Below are 22262 nucleotides of genomic sequence, written 5' to 3'. Positions count from 1 at the left end.
TTAATAGTTTTTCCTTCTAATTATTTTTGTTTCTGTAAATTCAGGAGTAATATTCCTCTTTCATTTCTGATTTTGGAAAAGAATGTTCCATGCACAATTGAAAAGAATATGTATTCCACAATTTCTGGATGAAGTGCTCTAATTGTGTCTGTTAGATCTGGTTGGTTTATAGTGTTATTTAAGTCTTCTATTCCCTTGTTGATATTTTGTCTACTCATTCTATTTGTTTTTGAAAGTTGGGCATCAACGTCTTTAACTATTCAGACTAAGTATTAGTCATAAGGCAGAGCTCTTTCCAGTAACCACAACACCACCTCTGAAGAATATGAATATATAAATTCATAGAGATCTGTTTTAGAGGGGTTGCATTAGAATATCCAGATTTTCATATGTTTGCTTTTTGTACATTTTCACCATGGGTATTTCTATGGTTTTAAATGAACTTTTATATCATGTTAAAACCCTTCATAAAGCTTTCCATCTTTGTCTTACTTATTTTAATGCATATTTTAGCAGTAGCATTCTGGAGGTAACAAGCTTTCCAATGTTTAATAATTTATCTTTCAGTAATTTTATAGGTACTATCAATTTTTTATAATATTGCTCTGAATACACAATTGCTTTACCCGATTGCTGTTTTTGAAGGTCTTTAAAACGATGCCACAGACTTTTAAACAAGGTCCCACAGATTACATGCAATGTTATTTATTCATAGAGATTTACTTATTGATTTAGATACTCACAGTCCATCTCTACCTGACAATGTTTGCTATCTGTTTTGTTATATATTCCAAGCACCACAGTCAGTAGATTTCAAACAAATATTTAAAAATGAATGAATATGTAAGCATACCTAAGTTATATACATAAAACTTGTGTTTATATATCCATATGCTGGCAAAGAAAAACTCCAGAAACATAAGCATCATTCTACGAGTTAAATAAACACTTATTCTTCAATAAATTTAACATTAATTCGAACGTTATTTGTTATTCACACTTTGTGTCACGTTTTCAGACCTTGAAAATGATGTCGATCCATTTGATATTTTCAATGCAACAGGAAAGTTATTTTAGGAGATAACATACACAACAATAAATAATTTGTTTTATGCTTATGAGAGAAAAAAACACATATCAGTATTTTCTCTTTCAGGAAAGTTAGCCATAATGATAATCACTGGAAACCTCATTATCAGTTTAGCTAAAATCTTGGAATGTGTTTAAAATATTATTTGGTCTCATGGTACACGAAATTGATTTCATAACTGATATAGTAACATTGTTTTTAAATCAGAGGGTTTATATAAAATTATGTTTAACTCATCATTATGTTTTTTTGTTAAACTCAAAATTATGTTTAACAAGTGTTCTTTGGTACATACATTGATAAACCATTTTAATTGTTCTAACTCATTTTTGCTGAGAGTCAGACTTAATATTGGCTCTGAAATGACCGGCAGGTAGAGAAGATGGCAAATGAGAATGAGCAGGAAGACACTTACAGCTTACTCGACAGCACGGGGAGATCATGCATGATCTCTTCATAGGGCTCTTCTTGTGCTAAGGTAGAAACAGATAAAGGCTCTTTCATTTTTTCTTCCCAGGCAATTTCGGCTTTCAGCAGCATTTCCTCAATAAACTCAGATGCAGCAATATCTACAAGAAAAAAAATAAGAAAATCAGAAAAATGATGGGTGGTGATAGTACATAAATCTATTTACTTTCAATAATTCCGATATGCTTAAAATGATAAAAATTTATCAATGTATGACTCAAAACAAAAAACCTTAAAAGTTTATTGCTGGGATAAAATTGAAGTACTGTCACTTTAAAACACTATTTTCTTTTACATCAGTGACATATTTAATTATAAATGAAATAAAATATGAAAATAGTATACACTGGATGGGGGATATGTAAAATAAAAAATCATTGAGAATAAGTTTGCACAAACTTAATGTCATTTCATTCTCAGTAAAACTTGTCCTGCATCTTGGTGACTATGAACCAAAATTACAGAAAAAGTTACACTTTCCCATCGACTGGATTATAAAGCATGTAACTGGCTTTCTATAAACATTCTACTAAATGGGTAGTTGTACAAGTAAATACTCAGTTGTATTATTTACACAAGGGGTCTGCTCTCTAGCCATAATATTTTTACCTTTATCAATTGCAAATATAAATAAATATATTCCCTTACAAATTACACATAACAGTAACATCTCAACACGTTTGGGTAGCAACATATATATGTATCAATCAAGTTTATACTAACAACAATTACTGATCTAGAAACTGATATAGAGCATGAGGAAAAAATCAACATTCATATCAATTAAGAACCTACTGGAGGCAGCTGCTGCTTCTCGATCATTAGGACCAGATTGTGTGACCACCTATGTCTATAAATGAGAGCTATGTGGCCTTCTGGGCTGGTCACAGTAATGTAGCTGCCACAAGAAGATATTATGTAAAGATTTTGTCATTATTTGCCTCAGATTATATTATATACATGTAAAAAGTAGATGAGTGTTCAGCTTTCTTACTTTGGTAGATTACATTTCTGTCCCACCTAACAAATTGTTTCCCTCCCCTGATATTTTTTTATGAATCCATTCCAAATTCAAGAAACATAAAATAACAGTAATAAACTATAATACTGATGACGACTTTCATTTTCTCAGTTATAGCATAGGTTTCTGGTTTACCGTTCTCTGCTCTATTCTTGTATCTGGTTTTATCTAGTTATATCTTCTTGCTGCCTGGATTGTTGGCGTATCTGCTTTAGTTGAAACCTCTCACTGCATTATAACTCTTTGCTTTTTGCATGTGATAAAAGTATTTTCATTCAACTAGCAAATCTTTACTGAGGATCTATTATAGGCCCAGCACTGTGTCCCGTATTGCCAGTAGGCCATGAATAAGGTACTAGGTTGCTAGTCGACTTTGCATGAGCAATATGGTAAAAGTTGCCTGAGAGAGTCCTCATGCACTGTGCTGAGATGACCAGTGCTGAATCTAGACCAGAAGTTCATTCATTGCCTCCATTCCTAAGATTGTCAACCACCGTGCCTGGACATCTGTTTGAAATGACACTAGACCTAAATGGCGACAGTATGCCACGGGAGTCCATGCAGTCAAAAGTCAGTCATATCCTCCCTTGTCTGGGAAATAAGCCAGGAACACGAACTTTAAAAATGTGAGCTACTGTTAGACCCAGATTAGAGTTAACAGAGGATGTGACTTTTATTCATAGTAAACATATTTTTAAAAAATACCTAAAAATTTCTATTTGCTCTTTTGATATTTATCATTAGCATACTAATATAGATAATGTTAAAATTACTAGACTGTAAGTAATATTAGCTTGATTCTCAAGTTTGTGACTATTAAGCTGTCTTAAATTTTAGTTTGGTAAATCTTCAGTTTAGCAGAGAAGATGAAGTAATAAACATTAAATAATGATACTTAATTTCAATAAATAACAAATAGAGAAAAATCCCTTCTGGCTTTAACTGGAGATTTATTAGAAATTCATACTCCTGAGAGTATATCAAATGACAAAACTCAAAAGTAAAGTACATTTAAGTTAGCAGAGGTATAGCAAGAGCAATAATAGATTCATTAAGTTATTCAGATCAATTACTGCCTTCAAAATTTTGATGTGGTATTACTTATGCTAGATTTTTCTCTTTGTTATTCAGAACTGTTTTTACTATTGCAAAAATCATTATGATTAGTAACTTTCTGTTAAATTAGAAAAGTTACAAAATTAATGTAGCATCCATTTATTAAATAAGGATATGAATATACAAAAAGGGCAGTAACTAAAATAATTTTAGAAATCTTCAAAAATATATTTATTAAAAAATAAGTAACATTAAGTCAAGATTTTCAAAGTTTGAAATTTGCATGAGAATGTCAGCCTTTGTATTTTTCTTGTAGTTTAAATATCTGCACAGATAATAACGCTACTATTTTTCAAAAATACCTTAACGGATAAGCATGTATTTGGTAGTATGAGACTCTAGTTAAATAACAGTAAAAATGTATTTTAAAGTAAGTTACACTGAATAAATCACTATCCTGAAAGTTTAAAACATGAAAGGCAAAATACAACAAAGTACAATGGTACAGTGTAGATTAAACTGTGAATAGCCTCTTGGAATGGAGCCGAGCACAGGCGATGATGAATTGTGCTTGAACTGGGCTGGTTGTTACACAGCTTCACAGGCTTGTCCTGCTCTCACTCTGTAGCTGTGCTGAAGATAGATGGATACCCCGATACGAAAGGAGGGAAACAGTACCTGCTCAATGGTCCCAGGATGCTCTTAACCTACCTGACGGCTTCTCCTCATTACAGTTCACAAGGTGTGGGTTTGCCTGATGCATCAAAAGAAGTTTCACCAGGTTTGCCTGAAATATTAAAGATAATTGAAATGGGAACCACCATGGCAGATGCTAAGGATTCATCAGTAAGTTACACACTGTGCTGTCCAACTGGCAGCTGGAATGAGACGGCATCAGCATTCCCACTCAGAAGTCCTTCCTGGGACAGTCCCAGGAAAGTACCTTTCCCAATGCCTTTTGTGAAGATGTCAGATATTCAAACTGTTGCAGCCCTTTCTGGATTCAGAACAAAAATGATTTATCCAATAAGGATTTAACCACTGAAGATTTGAAAAGGACATTTTAAAACTTTTAGGTTTACATTATGTGCATTTGTAGGATGAGAAACTAGTTACACAACAGTAAAAATATATTTTAAAGTAAGTTGCACTGAATGAATCACTACCCTGAAACTTTAAAACATGAAAGGCAAAATACAACAAAGTACAACAGGACAGTGTAGGCTATATGCCATAATATAACCTGAAAGTACTTAAGCTATACTCCTTATGTGAGGAATTATATGGTACAGTGTGTTTTGTTCTGTTTTAATTGAACAATTCATTGAAGTCTAACTTGTTGGTATTGTTCCTCTGTGACAGCAGCGTGGGCAGTATGAACCTAAAGTCACATTGGACCATTAGAAAAATGCAATCTCAAGTTATAAGAGTTAAGTAACTTGAGAAATTAATGTAATTTAAAAAATTATAATAATATATCACACATATAAAGGGTATATATAATATACATGTGCTATTGAAAGGGCAATAATGAAATAAATTTCAGTGTACTCAACTTTTAAAAATATGTACTCAACATTTTTTTTTAATGATATCTTCATGAGTTTCTCCCCAAAACTATGCCTCTCTCTATTTCCCAGAGTTGGCCACTATCATGAATTTTGGGTTAACCATTAATATCTTCTCTATATGCTTAGCACACACATATGGAACTATCCCCAAGCAACATATTGCTTCATTTGTTTGTGACATTTATAGAAATGAAATCCTATTGTATAGATTCTTCCATGCCTGTTTTCATGGCTTACCATTGCAATTTTGAGTCATCAGAGTTGATGAGTTTAACCAAGTTTCATTCTTTTTCTTGGCTGCATGGAATCGTATTGTACAAATATATCACAATTGATCCACCTTTCTCCCAGTGAATATTGAAGACATTTGCAGTCATTTATTTGTTTTTACAAACAATGTTCCCATAAGTAGTCTCATTTATATCTCTTAGTGCACACATACACCAGGATATATGTACTTAGAAATGAATTTCCTGGGATATCAGTTTGGACAGCATCAAAGAGATAAATAGTGCCAATATATTTTTCTCCAAGAGATTGCTCAGATTGACACTCTTACTCCTAACAAGGCTTTCTGTTGCTCTACGTTCTACTTAATAATTTTATTATCAGGCATTTACTTGTTGTTAAATTCTTGGGTGTAAAAGAATTGATTATTGTGGTTTAATGGTACATTGCTTTGAAAATGGAGCAGCACTCTCCTGGTTTCTTCTTGGTATGATTACAATACTTTTTAAGCTATTACCTTCTAGGGATTTGCCAGTTTCCTCTAAGTTTCCAAATGTGCTGGCATGATGTTATTGGTTATATCTTCTTATTGTGCTTTTTCTTTTATTGCCTTTTTAATAGCTGTGCTGTTTTTGTAGTTCTGTTTCCCTTTGCACACACACTATCAGTCACTCTGTGCATGCCCTCTCTATCTTTCTGACCAATATTTCCAAAACGTGGCTCATTTCATTAATCCTTACAAGAACCAGTTTGAGGTATGAGGTATTATTGATTCTTTCTACGGTATTTTTATTTAACAGTTCTATCACTTTGGCTTTTATCTGTTTTATATTCCCATTTACACATTCTGTGTTTGTTTTATTAATCTCTATCTCCTCTATCTCTCTGTCTCTCTCTTTTTTTTTTTTTTTTTTTTTTTGAGACATCTCACTTTTTCATCCAGGCTGGAGTGCAGTGGCACCATCTCGGCTCACTCAGCCTCTTTCTCGTGAGTTCAAGTGATTCTCGTCTCTCAGCCTCTGGAGTAGCTGGGATTACCAGCCTGCACCACCACACCTCGATACTTTTTATATTTTTAATAGAGATGGGGTTTTGTCATGTTGGCCAGGCTGGTCTTGAACTCCTGACCTCAAGTGATCAGCCTGACTTGGTCTCCCAAAGTGCTGAGATTACAAGCATGAGCCACTGAGCCCAGCCTGTTTTATTAATGTCTTACAAACTTTGTAAGTGGTAACATTATTTTTCAAACTTGTCTTTTACAATATAGACATCTAAGGTTGCTATGCAACCTCAAAGGCTGTACATTTTCATCAAATGAAAATTACCACCACTCTTTATGTCTCACATAGGGATAGAGACAATGTAATTTTTTAAAATTATGATTCTGTTCTGAATATTTTAAAATGGTCATTGGATGTCTTTTTGATTTATAGAGAATAGTAAGTCCGGAAATAATGTGTGTTTCTGTAATACAAACTAGCTCCTACTCAACTGATAAATGTTGGTAGGTACTATTTTTTCCTAGGCCAGAGGAGCCAAAACAATGGAAGTCAAATCATAAAATTAAAAGACCTCAATTGTTGTGCTGGAAACTGAAGCCGTCTTAGCTGTATTTCTACAAATATTCTTTTTTTAAACAATAAAGTAATTTAAGGGCAATAAAATGGGCAATAATAAGTGCACAGTTATAAAACTTGGGCAAATGTGTGTACCTGTGTAATCAACACCACAAATAAGATATAGAACATTTCTCATCACCAACAGTTCCCTCCTGTCCCACTGTGGTCAATCTTCATCCCATACAAGAAAACACAGTGTGATTTATAGCACCCCAGATTAGTTTAGTCTATTCTTAAACTTCACATCAATAAAACACAGAAATATACGTTTGCCCAACATAACGTTCTTGAGATTCGTCCATGCTTGTGCATGCATTGACACTTTCTCTCTTCACTGTTGAGCTGTAGTCCATTGTACAACTACATTACAATATGTTCATCATTTTCTTCTTGAGAGTTGAGCCATTTGTTTCTGGCTCTTTGAATAAGGCTACTATGGACATATGTCATTTTAGTCAATGTAGATTTTCATTTTTCTCTTTTGAACATTCAAAAACAGAATTCTGGGTAATCTGGTAAGTATATATTTAACTTTATAAGAAATTGCCAGAAAAGTTTACCAAATGGTTTTACTATTTTTTTATCCTCACTGGCAATTTTGCCACATGCTCTCCAACACTGATATTGTCATAGTAAAACAATGTTAGCCACTGAAGTACTATCTCAGTGTAGGTTAATTTACATTTCCCTGATGACTGGTGATATTGAACTGAAAAGCTTTCATGTGCTTAATGACCATCTTTTGTGAATTGTCTACTCAGGAATTTCTTGTCCATTTCTTACTGCATTGTTTAACTTTCTATTATTAGTCTATCTGCATTTTTATATGATCTGGATGCATTTTTCAGATATATGTATTGTAGCAGGAAATCAGAGACTGGAGACACCAAGTGGAGTTCAGGAGGGTATATTTTAGGTGTACACTGGCTCAGCAGACATGCATCCTGAAAGTCTGAGCAGTAAACAAAGAAAATGGATGCTTTTTATGCACCTCGAGGTGGGAATTACATGATGCAGGAAGCTGGCTTACAAAAGCAAGTACCAAGCAGTTAATTATCAGGTGATATTCTTAGGACTCAGCTTATATCTTGGGAAACACGTCTTGCAACTCATGCTTATCGATCGTGTGACCTTACAGTTGCACAGCAAGAAAAACGGGAGCTTACAGAACTTACAAAATATGTGGGGGAGAGATATGGTTAATGCTTCACAGACCTTACAGAGGAGCAGTTAATATTCTTTCTTAACTCTTACTTGGGGTGGGTGGGCGGAGGTGCTACTTCATGCCCATTCTAGTGTAAACTTAAACTGTAAATTCAGTTTCTTTTAATTTTTCTACTTTAGTATTACACGTATTTCCTCTCATTCTATGGCTTGCCTAGTCATACTCTTAAAAATGTCTTTTGATGATCAGAAAAACACTTTTATTTCTTTTCTTTTGTTTAAGTGCAATATCTGTACCTATTTTTATCTACTCAAAGTTCATGGTAGTATTATACTATAGTTTCTTCTGAAAGTTTTATAATTTTAACTTTTATATTTGTGGTCCATTTCAAGTGAGTTTTTGTGAATGCCATGTAAAGGCCTGGATGGTCCAGCACTATTTGTTTTTCAGCAACATTTGTGGAGAAGAACATTTTTTCTTTTTGAATTGCCTTGAGACCTTCATAGGAAATCAACTGACTTGTTATGTTCATTGGTAGCCACTATATTTTAAGTTCCATTGATCTACTGGTCTATCCTTGCTGTATTACCTAACAACTTTGTGTGTATAGATTTATAGCAAGTTTTGAAATCTTACAAGTGAAAGACTTAGAGTAAGTCTTGAAAAAAGTCTGTGTCTTATTCCTTCAAGAACATTTTGTCTATTATAGGTACTTTGCATTCCATAATTTTTAGGATGAATTTCCCAATTTCTATTAAAAAAAAGACTGTCAGGCTTTAAATTGGGATTGTTTTAAACAGGAAGCTACTATACTACTTTGATATGCCTTAACAAATCACCACAAGGTTTGTGGCTTAAACAATAAAAATGTATTGTCTTACAATTGCATAGGTCAGAAGTCTGACAAAGGTATCACTGGGCTGACATCAGGGCCCTGGTAGCATGTTCCCTTCTGGTTATAAAGCAGAATTTGTTTCTGTCTTCTCCAGTTTTGGAATCACCCACATTCTTTGGTTAATGGTCCCTCCCCTTCCACCATCTTCAAAGCAGCAATATTGCATGTCTCTGGCCATTTTTCCAGTCACGCCCCCTCTATCTCAGCCAAGAGCAAGTCTCTGCTTCTAAAGGCCCATCTAGAGAATCCAGGAAAATCTTTCCAGCTTACAATCCTTAGCTTAGTTACAAGGCAAAGTTCTTTCTTCAGCCTTGTAATATATTGACAGGTTCTGGGGATTAGGGCATGGACATCGTTGGGGGCCACTATTCTGCCTTCCCAGATACCTTAACAATATTCAGTGTCTCGATGACAACTGCATATCAATGAGCGTGGCTTACCTCTCTATTTGCATGAGTTTTCAATCATCACTGCAATGTTTTGTAGTGTTAAGTGTACAAATATTGCACACTTTGTTAAACATATTACTATCTATGTTATGCTTGTAACACTACTGTAAAAAATTGATAAATTCACTTAATGGTTCTAATTTTTAAGGCTTTTTGGAGATTCTTTGGTATTTTTATTATCCTTTCTCCTTTCCTAACCTTGCCTTTCATTTTCATTTCGCGCATTATTTTACTTGTTAGACTGACAATGGTTTCTTCAATCTGCGGTAGGGTTTGTGTGTTTGCTTTTGTAACATTTTCTGTGGCATTTTTCATTCATGCTGAGCTTTTTGCCCAGGCGTTCCAAGAGATCTCCCCAAATAATTATGGCTCTTGCCAGTGTTCTCACTTTAAATTTAATTAGGTTTTCAATAGTATGCCCTATTGCTATATTTCCTACAAGCCCATTCAAAATTAGTGTTTGGTTTTGCACAAATTATTTCAGTAGTACTTATTCATGTTATAGCAGGGTGCTTATATTTAGAAGTTATTTTGATTTCCAAATATATCGTTTGCTAAAGAAAGAGAAGCTATCTTTAAATCTGAAAGATAAAATATATATTGTAGGTTCCCAGGACATTAAAATAGTTGCAAGAATCAGTATTGCTTTTTATTAAAGATTCGAGGGATTTTCTTGCCTTTATATCATTTGTCAGAAATGAAGGAAAGAAGAAAGAAAATGAAAGAACAAAAACGTAAAAGATAGAGTAAGGTAGGGAAAAATGTAGATAGGAGGAAAGGAAAGAGAAATTCAGAAAGAAAAGAAAAGAAAAACAATGAAAGCCAAAAATTACTTAAGATTATCTTCGTTTTCCACAAATGTGAAAGAATGGCAATAATGCTAAAGCTTTTATATCTTTGCAAAAACGTCAGAGTATCAGAGAGTCTAATAATCACGTTGCATTACTCAATTCAATTTGCTTTTTCTAGAACTCCAAATAAAATCACGTGCAATCTCCTGACAAACTACTGTTCTCTAAAACTTCAACTGGAAAGCATTTAAGTCATAAAAGTAAATGTTTCCTACAAGAAAATCTTTAACCATAAAACTAACTCCATTTTATTTCAGGCCTGTAAAAATAAACATTCATGTGTGAAATAAGGAAGTTTCTCCTACTTGGGGAATTTCTTTCCTTTCGTAAAGTCAATATTTCCTATGTGCTTCCAATTAGAAATCAGTGAGGCACTTCACAAAACTGAATTAAGCAGGCCAGGGCTCATTCCAATTACTCTACTCTGGAACATCTGTTTTAACCTCACAAAACAGCTTTAGGTAAATTACTTAAAATGTGAGCAGGCAGAGTGTGCCCTTCGATTGCAACTCATCTCCAGTATTAAAAGAATTTCATAATCAGCAAAGTTATCAGAGGTTAAGGTGACTACTATTCAGAAAGAGAGAGAGAGAGAGAGTATGTGTGTCTGTATAAAAGGAAACACTAAGTGGCTAACAAAGAAAATGTATTTAAGCTCAAATTTGAATTAATATTAGTTATTGAATATAGACTTTACTTAATCTTCAAATAGTTGTATTTCAGTGTGGCTAAATTTATCAAGATTAATTTCTTGAGAGTCAAAGTATCTCTTTAAAAAGTTAAAATATAGCAATGAGTGTTTGGAGCCAGCACTCATTCCTTCCTAGTTGAGAAGCTAAAAATGATTGATTTAATTTAATAAAGAGGAAATTACAATGTTAAAGTCTCTCAGAAACTCAGCACTTGCATACCCCACTTGAATTATATATACCTAAGTCCAATGGTGCATACTCTACACTGCAATGAGTAAATGTCTCTAACTCTGAGAACCATGTGAACTATTTCAGATATAATATTTTAAAAGTCTAATACGTCACTACTTTTAGTGATTCAACTATGATTTCTATTAACCAAATGGTTCTGCTCTCATACCACAAAATAAATAATATGTCATCACTGCAGTTTTCTATATAATTTTCCTTGTGTTTCTTTTCTGAAACACTCCTCTTTCATTTCCACTCAGCAAACCTCATAATCCTCCTCTGCCTGTGTCCACCCCTCCTCAGTCTCCTTTTATGGAACTTTCCTTTTACACAGTTGTCATAGTTGTATTTGTGCGGCTATAACAGAATATCTGAGACCGGGTAATTTATAATGAACAGAAATTTATTGCTCACAGTTCTGGAGGTTGGGAAGTCTAAGATCAAAGTGCCAGCAGGCCTTAGTCTCTCTTCTTTCAAGATGCCCCATTAAATGTTGCACCCCTCCAGAGAGAAAGATCATTATATCCTCACATGGCGGAAAAGCAGGAGAGAGAAACATTCCTGCAATTTCTTTTTATAGTTGTATTATTCCTTTCATGAAGGTGAAACCCTCATGGCCTAAATATCCCTCATTAGGCCTCACATCCCAATTTTGCTGCACTGGGGATTAACTTTGCAACACACAAATTTTGGGGGGACACATAGCAACCATTAAATACGGTGTTGCTCACAATATATTGCCTTTGGTTGAAATCCCTTTAATTTGTGCATGATTTATTTTAGTAATACATCCCAAATGCAAATTATTTCCAGTGCTAACGAAGTCCTTGCATGTGCCCAGGTTTCTCTTGGAAATCTCCAGGATGATTTCCTGCAAGAAGCAGTCTCAAGGGGTGTGACCACTCATCTACTGTTCACACATTTATTCAGTGATCCATCGATAAAGGCAAATATGTATTACATTAAGGCATATATTGATTCACTCATTAAATAAATAGTAACTTAGCCAGTATTCTGTGTTGGCTCCGTCTGAGATACTACAATATTTTGATAAGCCAAACAAATGTTCCTGCACTCAGTTCTTACAGACTAAAAGGTGATACAGATGAATGAACTGACAACTACAGCAAGTTGGGGTAAGGCTGTTTTTGTGATATGGGATATGCAGGGTGCTTGTACAGGGACAGGAGAGGAACCGTCATATGCAAATTCCTAGCATTAGGAAAGACGGCCAGTGAAGTGACATCTCAATGTAGCTGTGCAAGGTAAAATTTAACAATTTCAGGAAGAGCAAAAATAGGCTATATGTGGTGGTGCATTCTAGAAATGGAGATACATTCAGTATAGCTTTACCCTCAGATATGATGGGGCAAGGCAGAAGAAATAAAATGCGAGACTTAAGCAGGGCCTCTGACACATGGGGACTTATAAATAGTGCTAAGGAATAAGTATTTTATTTCAACCGCAATGGAAGGATACTGTGTTGACACAGTGTGATTACGTCTGCCTGTGGAATGATTACTGTAGCCTCATCATTGAGAGAAGAGTGGGGGAGGGTGATAAAAACCTGCTAGAAGCTGATGGGTTAACCCAGATGTAGAGATGCTAGTGTCCTGGGCGAGGAGAGAGGCAGTGAGGAGGCACAGATTGACCGGTGACGATTATGGCTTAAATATCTCAACACAAGCCGCTGGGTAGAAGTCTGTAGGCTCAGTGTTCTGTTAGGCACGAGAGAGGAGGGAGAAGTAAGAAAATGGCAAAGGACTAGTTTTGTGATGAATAAATGACGAAACAGAAGAGCCACAGACAGGGATGGGAAAGAGAAGATGATGGCTTTTTTTTTTTTTATTTTAACAAGTGGTGTTAGAGGACAGAAAGAAAGAGACAGCCGCTGGGTATACACAGATGCAGAATTTGGGAGAGGAACAGAGAGGAGGCTTGGGCAGCCATGAGCATGTAGGGAGCACTTGAAGCTGAGGGCATGAGAATATTTCTCAAAGACGTGGCAAACATCAACTAGAGCCTAGGATGGCACATGAAGCGTGTCAATACTGCATGGCCAGAGGGGTAGGGGCATAATCAGACTGTTTTCTTCAAAGCAAAGAAGAAATAAACATGCAAAATAATTCGAGCTCTGAATATATCTTAATTTTTATATACTTGGGTAAAAATTGTATTTGAGAATAAAAATGGCTTTTTAAACATTAAGATGTGTGAGTTATGCCATACAAAATACTTTGGGAAACAAAAATATTTAGATTCCAGCATTTGTACAAATATTTTCTTATCTTTGGGTGTAGTATTGCCAATTCTGTTGTAAATACTAAATACAGTAAATATATACAAGACTAGAGTGAAATTTTACTTCACGTACAACTCATGAAAGAGTTGTAAAACCAAAAGACTTATTGCTCACATAATTTATTCAGTTCCCAGTTTTTGACAAGAACAAGCATCTCTTTTGTTTTCCACTGCAAAAGTTAATATATTTATAAAAGGCAGTTTTAAAATATGCATATCATCCCACTATAAATGTAAATAATAAGTACAGTTACAGATTGTGAGCTACCTCCTTCTCCATAAAGGTAGTTACATTTATAAGGTCTTTATAAGAGTGAAATTACTGTGAATGTCTCTAAAAATGCCATTAGTCTCTCTAAAATGTTCACATTTCTAAAGCTTTTTGCCCTGAACACAGATACAATATATATTTACAGCAAATTTCTTCAGAGAGAGTTATAAATCTTCCATGCATATAAATTGATATTCACATAAACCTGTTTCTAAAATATAATTTCTAAAGTGCATACTAAATGATATCTTTGCAGGAGAACAATTTTTTAGAATAATTCTAGATGTCATATACTATCTTTCTTGGTGAATTAATTGAGATGCAATTTACTGAAAATCTTCTATTATCATAAATCTCTCAGTAGTTTTATCAGTCTGAGTAAAAGAAGAGTGTCTTGGTTTTGATGTCTTATATTCTAAAATAAAAGCCTCATTTATACTCAGTATTTCCAATTTGGCATCTAATTCTGGGTTGGTTGCCTTTGTCTTCTGGTCACTCTGCTGGACAATGGGCTATCACAGTGGACAACTCAAAGTCTGTTTTTCCGGAGCACGCATTTGAGTGGAGACACTACTTGACTAGGCTTAATGGAACAAAGTAGTAAAGACACATGATTTTCAGACACTTTCCTTAGTACTAAAATGTACCAGAAGTAAGAAAATTAAAGGCAAGTCTAGCGAAGCAGAGGATAAAGATAATGTGTTTTAAAAACCTGCCTCATCTGCACATTGTAAATGGCGATTTCTGGAAACCTCTGAATAAGATATCTGCCTGTACCAATCTAGCCACCATCAGTGGATCAGGACACATGTTGACTGATGATCCATACACACACAAGGCATTCACCTTCATGATTCGCAAAAATCTGCTGAACTAAGTAAAACTCTCCCCTTTCTGTAGATGCTTATCATTCTCAATAATTGGTGGCCCCAAGGTTGGGCTCTGTGGAAAAAGAACAGTCAAGGCTTGTTGAGTTCACGGTCAGTGAGTGGTGGGGCTGGTACCCAGCGCTGGCCCTTTCTATTCCAGTGAGAAGGCCATGGAGGCCTCAAAGCAAAGCTGGCATAATGCCTGCTATAGTTTGGATGTTTGTTTACACCAAATCTCAAGTTGAATTGCAACCCCCAGTGTTGGAAGTGTGACCTGGTGGGGGGCGATTGGGTTATGGGGCAGATGTCTCATGGCTCAGTGCTGAGTGAGTTCTCATAATATCTCGTTGTTTAAGTGTGTGGCATCTGTCCCCACCCGATGCATACATCCCCCAACTCTCTTTCTGCTCCTGCTTCCACTGTGTGATGTGCCTGTTCCTGCTTCACTTTCTGCCATGAGTCAAAGCTCCCTGAGGCCTCCCCAGAAGCCCAGCAGATACCAGTGCCATGCTTGTACAGCCTGCAGACAGTGAGCCAATGAAACCTCCTTTCTTTATAAATTACCCAGGAATTTATAACAATGCAAAAACTGCCGAATGCAATCCCTTAAACAAGCAGAATCAAATGCATGAGAAAATAGAAGACTGAAGTATAGGAAACCTTTAAAAAATGAAAGCTAGGGTGTGTGAACATTTTCGGGTCAACTGTTTTGTAGCTGGTTTTGAAACAATGAAGCAGTTGGGAAGTGTTTCTTAATTGACTTATCATGAATAAATGATGAATGTTGGAAACCTAGCTGGCACACTGGAGAGGGGGCAATAAAAACAATCTTAATTCCTTTGCATCTGACAAAGTAAACATGGCTACTGAATTATATTTCTCATGTAAGTTCATGACTGTGTTTCTCTAATTTGAAAGAACAGATTAATAAAAGGTTGGGAAGTTTTTGGAATGTGACAGGTAAAGGCAGGTAGTAACACTGATAGCCACTAATTCTCTCTGCCTTATCATTCAGTGATTCCTGTGTCATGACTTTTGAGGGACAGGAATCTCTAGGAAGCTTTCTGAAAGAAGTGGCAATTAGATTGGGCTTATGTTCCCTCTACCACTGACGCATGGCATGTATCATGTGTGGCATATATGTTAATCATTACAGGATTTTTTATTGTTAAATCTAACTATATAAAAAAACATTTAAAAATCCATCCAGATTTTTTACCACATAATACAAATTTTATCTGGCTGATCTTGTCTCTCAATTCTTACTACATAGTATAGCTTTATTAGAAGCATAATTTCCTGGATAGAAGCTTCCATTTCTGGCAGGGCACGGTGGCTCACGCCTGTGAATGCAACACTTTGGGAGGCCGAGGCAGGTAGATCACCTGAGGTCAGGAGTTCGAGACCAGCCTGGCCAACATGCCAAAACGCTGTCTCCACTAAAAATAGAAAAAATTAGCCGGGTGTGGTGGTGAATGCCTGTAGTCCCAGCTACTTGGGAGGCTGAGGCACAAGAACTGCTTGAACTCAGGAGGCAGAGGTTGCAGTGAGCTGAGATTGCACCACTGCACTACAGCCTGGGCAAAAGAGTAAGACTCCTTCATTAAAAAAAAAAAAAAAAGAAGGTTCTATTTCTGCAGAGCAGAATTTCTTAGGGGCCTCTGGAAGGTCTATGCCTAGTTTTCACAGAGGATTCAACCTCTGAAATGGTAGGGATACTTTTTGTGTCTATGCATTTCTGAGAAAAAGGTCAGTAGCTTCATCTGATTGCTTGAGGGATAAAATTTCTGATTCTAATCAGAATTTCGGATTCTAATCAGAATCTAATTCTTTATGCCTTGGTCATTACAGCTTCCAGGAAGTAGAAAATAAGTATCTAGATTCTCCTTATGAGTCAGGAAACATTGATTACCTTTAGACACACTCAACATGTAGAGCCAAAGACTGCAGTAGATACTTTATAATGGAGCAGTTGCAGAAACGTATACTCATTTCCCTGCTTTTCAGGCAGGTTTCATGTGAAAATAATGATACATTAATGTTCTTGTATCATTCTTTACCAAGCTTTACAAGACTTTAAGAAATTAGTATTTTTATTTTTATTTTTTTTATTTATTTTTTTTTTTTGAGACGGAGTCTGGCTCTGTCGCCCAGGCTGGAGTGCGGTGGCCGGATCTCAGCTCACTGCAAGCTCCGCCTCCCGGGTTCCCGCCATTCTCCTGCCTCAGCCTCCCGAGTAGCTGGGACTACAGGCGCCGCCACCACGCCCGGCTTTTTGTATTTTTTAGTAGAGACGGGGTTTCGCCATGTTAGCCAGGATGGTCTCGATCTCCTGACCTCGTGATCCGCCCGTCTCGGCCTCCCACAGTGCTGGGATTACAGGCATGAGCCACCGTGCCCGGCCAGAAATTAGTATTTTTAGAAGAAGAAACAGCTGTTTTAAAATTCACCAACTTAGATTTTTCTTCCTGCTCCTCCACGTTAATTATGACAATAACCCCAGGAACAGCGAGCAACTCAAAAATAACTGGTAGAGGAGACGGTGCCACAGACGGCTCAGAAATTTAAAAGCATCATGATGGAATATTATGAGCAAATATATTGAACCAATGGGAGAGTCTCGAAGAAACTGATACATTCCTAAAAACATACAACCCATCAAGACTCAGTCAAGGAGAAATAAAAAGCTGGAACAGACCAGCAACAAATAAAGAGACTGAATCACCGTAGAAGCACAATTCAGGGATATTTAGTAGACCCTTAAATATATGTATTGAATAAACGGATCTTTTTTTACAGAAGGTGCTGTCAAAACAATGTTCTTTTTTGTTTGAAAGAACTTCCCCATGCAATATGTTTTTTTCTAAAATACATGAAATGCAATCACTTTCAATTCTTTTGACAGTTACACTGCTGAAGTTTATGATAGATTATTTTACATAATGGTTAGTCGCTTAGAGATCTAACTTACTACAAATTTACTAGATGTGATTGTTACCCCAAAGTAATGTTCTGAAATGAACACACTAACTTAAATCTCCATATATGTGTAAAACTAAGTTACTTTTCCTACTATTGCCATGAATAAAATATTAGCTGTAGAAAACACATAATTATTACAGATTCATGAAACTGTAAGCTTATGAAGTCTATATAATATGAAAAACATTTTAACTCCATATTATGACAAATGTTTACAGATTTTGATTATTTCTTCAATGATTTCACTACAATATTCAGATACACAAGGAACATGTTTTTGTGTGCTCTTATATAAGCATTTTCCTTTAACCATAAAATTATTTGTTCAGTAGGAAGATACTATTAAAAGTCAAATTACAATAATGATTAGTACATAATTTAAAATCAAATCAAAATTGAATACGAAATTATTCACTAATTATATAAAATTATTTTTAAAAGAATTCAGAAAATCACTCTACCTGGCCATATTTGGCTGCCAAATGGAGGGGGGTCCAGTACTGATCATCTACTATGTTGAGGTCTCCACCATGTTCCAGGATAAGAGACACCACCTCCTTGTAGCCACTCGCGCACGCCATGTGTAACTGCAGTGAAGAAACATCCTATTATCCATTTTTTAAAAAGTAGTGGTATTCATGCAGTTCACTCTAAAGAGAGCTACTTAATTAAATGTTGGATCTAAAATACAGAGACCACAAAAACAAAAGAACATACATGTAATTTTATTTATTTGGTATAAGTGGGTGTAATTATCAGTCTTTGAAAGGATGCTTACGGTTATTCATTTTCCTTCTGACTCTGATAGTGTGCACTTTTTCATGTAATTCCCATCCCCCTCCGAGAGTTCCATTTCAATGCAATCTGAATATTTTAAAATATAGAATATAATCATTGAAAAGCTTACCATTTCTTGCCCAAAGGTAAAATATTTGCTGATTAGCTCTATATTCCAGGCATTGAACTTGGTGCTCTAGAAAGTCATTCAAAGAATAGCTAAAAACAGGAAATGTGATCATTGTGATGCTTCTGTATGTGTAAAAGGCACAGGAACACTAAAAAGGATTAACTAAATCTGGTGGTGGCTTAAAAATGATTGTGTAGCTACCATTGTAACATTCTCTCAGTTTTAGTTTCTTTTGTAATTATATTTTTGAGACAGGGTCTCTCTCTGTCACCTGGGCTGGAGTGCAGTGGTGGAATCATGTCTTACTGCAGCCTTAATCTCCGGGGCTCAAGTGATCCTTCCACCTCACCCTACTAAGTAGCTGGGAATACAGGTGCATGCCACTAAACCCAGCTAATTTTGGTTGGTTGTTTGTTTGGTAGAGACTAGTTTTAACCATGTTGTGTGTTACCCAGACTAGTCTTGAACTCCTGGGGTCAAGCAATCCATCTGGCTTGGCCTCCCAAAGTGCTGGGGTTACAGGCATGAGCCACCACGTCTGGCCCCAGATTAGTTTTTTAATGGAATCTTAAGTTTAGAAATAAGGACTTTGGAACAATAGTTTGGAGAATTTCTTTACATTTTTCAGGTGAGGGAATTCCTGTTTCTAAGGTAGCAGCCTTTATTTCTATATCAACTCTCATCACACTCTAATGAGGTTACTAAGCAACTACATGATTTATTTTATAAACATAAGAATTAGGAAGAAGAAACTATCAGAAAAGAAAGAGAAAAACCTTAAAAGTAGTAAAATCAATGCCATCTTCTAGGTTTGATAGCATGGAATTTTGTAGCTCTGTTCCATTGTGTTTTTATTACAAAGACAAAATTAAAGTCAAAAAGGCTTATTAAATGTGTACATTTTGATAAAATTTAACAAAAACATTTATTTTTATGCCTTTGGACCTAATCAGGCTCTTCAATCTACAGAGTGTAAATATATGTTTATTTCTTGTAACTCAACTACATTAGAATAAATATATTCATCTAAATTAAGACACTGTTTCACATAGATTTTCCCAGGCTTGCTACATATAGAATTAATCCTATTAATATTCTAGGAAACAGTCCCAAAAATGATATATCCACAAGTATTTTAGAAAATATAATTTTATATACTTGCTCTCCTAGAGAATTAATCTATTCATCTGCTTCTAAATTGATTCTACATTATTTGAATAATCAACAAATGATTGGCAGTTACTCTGTGCTATATGCAATAATCCGAATCTCAGAAGAAACTAATTTTTAGCATAAAGCGGAGTCTACAAATGGAATCAAGAATGAATCCATTTTCTGGTTAGCAATTGATACTGATGATCCCAAGTTCACAGGGCCAATCCCTGCAAGATTAGATTTGCTTTCCATAAAGCAAAAATTGGCTCTTACCATTTAGAACTTAGTCCAACCCTGGGCCAGTCATCACAAGCACAGCTGGGAAGGAAGACTAGAAGTCCTAGCTAACTCACTAGAGACTCTATCCAAAGTTTTACTACCAGTAACCTTTGTGGACACTGGCAAGTTTACTTCTAGGTAATCCCAAAACTAAAATAAACAAACAAAGGAAAACCCTAATTGAATACCTCTACTTAATCACACGAGATAACCAACTTTTCAATTATCATAATACAATAGCAGGAGTTAAGAGCATTGTCTTCAGTCTACTGGCAATCAAATTCTGAATCCATAAGCAAACAGCTAGCCCCCATGGGATATAGTTTCTCATCACTAAGAACAGGTTAGACCTAGAGTTAAAAGATTTGAAAAAAAAACAAAAACAAACAAAAACAAAACACCAAAAATACCTATTTATGAAACGGAACTGATGCTCCTACTACTTGTCCTGACTATGACTGGAGGATACCAGGTGCCCAAATGTAACAGTGTTGATCACTACTGTGTCTCAGAACATTCCTCTCCTGCTACTTTAAGGGTCTTGTGAGAAACACGGAGATGGTGATCATTTCTGCCGTGAACCAGCAGCAGCGTATTTGCAAACACACTTCCCACAAAAATAACAATTTGGAAACCACCTATGTAGCTACAAAGCAGGACAGGTGGTTGGAGAGGCTTCTAAAACATTAGGTATAAAAGCTGTGAGTTATTTCTTCTAATCTTTACCATCTGTGATATGATTGTTGCCCTTATTTTGCAGACGGAGAAGCAGTGGTTTAGCGTTTAGGTAACTGACCCAAGGAAGAAGCATGGTCACTGAGATCTGAGGCCATGCTCTGCAGCCTCCAGCACTCAGACTTGAAATAGCACAGAAGAGTGGACACGCAGTCACACAGTGAAGTCAAGCCACGAGGATAACACTACCATACTGAGGCTCCTAAACATCTTGCATTCACACCATCATTTTTGTATGTTAATATAATTTTTTTCTTCTTTCTGTAAACCACTTCTATGTCCCTCACCCTTCCACATACTAATTTTATATTAACATTTAGTCTCTGGATGATACACAGTATCTATATGCTTGCTTCAGCTTTCCCATGGCTCTCCATCAGTGCAGGCACAGTCTTGTTTGGTAAATGTGGCATATTGCCTCCTGGTGTGCTTTGCAAAACCATCACCAAGTCCTAGTGTTTTTCAGCTATGAAAGCACAGGTGAATCCCAGGCTCCACATTTGGGAGACTGAGTCTACTCTAGAAGGGATCTCTAAAACTGTCCCCCAACACACACACATCCAGTGTGACGTAGGCCTGGGAAAGACAGACAACAGGGTCATTCGGTCATTAGAACATCTTCTCTTTTTATAATCCCATATAAGGGTAAGTTTTCACTGCATCAGGTCAAAGCCCCCAGCACTGTGCCCATTTCCTATTACAGCATCTCAGTCTTTGACAGCCTGTTCATTTACTGATAGTGTTAATCGCTAGAAAACATGCTCTACCAATGATTTCTGAAGTTTGAGATTTTCCATTTATTTTCCCAAAGACAGTTCTGATATTTGAAAAATAGTACCTCAACCCAATATTTATAGAAATTAAAATAAGTAGCATTATCATTGTTTTCAGTGTTGGTTCTCAGCTGAATCAATCGCTCCGGACAGGGTTTAAGGCAGCACAGAGCCAGCGTCCACAGATTAAATACAAGAGGGCCCTGCCTGGGTTTTAAGAGCAACACACACTTGGGCCCTTTCAAGCATGTATTCGAGTAAAATCCAGAAAGGTTTTCCTAACTTTAAATTACTTTGTATTTATTTTTCAGAGTTTAAAATATGTAAAACATAAAAAGACATTAAAGATACTGACAATTGGACTTTCTGGATAACTGCTTCGCTTTTCAGATTCTGGTGATTTCTTTCTATTTGACGATGCAACTCCCTTTATAAAAGCAGGACCCTCAAACAACTGAATAACAAGAAAACAAATAACCCAATTTAAAAATGGCCTAAGGACTTGAACAGACACTTGTCGAAAGAAGATATACAATTGGCTGATGGGCTGATGCAAAAATGCTCAGCATTACTCAACATTAGGGAGCTGCAAATTAAAACCACAATGAAATATCACCACATACCCGTTAGGATGGCTGTTTTAAAAGATGACAA

The 22262-nt window shown here is 35.8% G+C and overlaps 1 protein-coding gene across 12 annotated transcripts in view; it reads right to left on the bottom strand.

The window, feature by feature from the left end:
• MYO16 (myosin XVI) overlaps positions 1-22262 on the bottom strand; it is a 698554-nt gene that overhangs the window by 380365 nt on the left and 295927 nt on the right. For all 12 annotated transcript variants that reach the window (XM_045377420.2, XM_005586232.4, XM_074021383.1 and 9 more), the window contains 3 exons: positions 18221-18346; positions 4347-4422; positions 1506-1659 (listed from right to left, as the gene is read on the bottom strand). In XM_045377420.2, the coding sequence (XP_045233355.2) occupies positions 1506-1659; positions 4347-4422; positions 18221-18346 (356 nt within the window). The remainder of the gene's footprint in view (positions 1-1505; positions 1660-4346; positions 4423-18220; positions 18347-22262) is intronic.

The sequence above is a fragment of the Macaca fascicularis genome, chromosome 17 (assembly GCF_037993035.2).
Source record: "Macaca fascicularis isolate 582-1 chromosome 17, T2T-MFA8v1.1".
Taxonomy (NCBI): Eukaryota; Metazoa; Chordata; class Mammalia; order Primates; family Cercopithecidae; genus Macaca; species Macaca fascicularis.
This window is presented reverse-complemented; position numbering and strand designations above follow the sequence as displayed.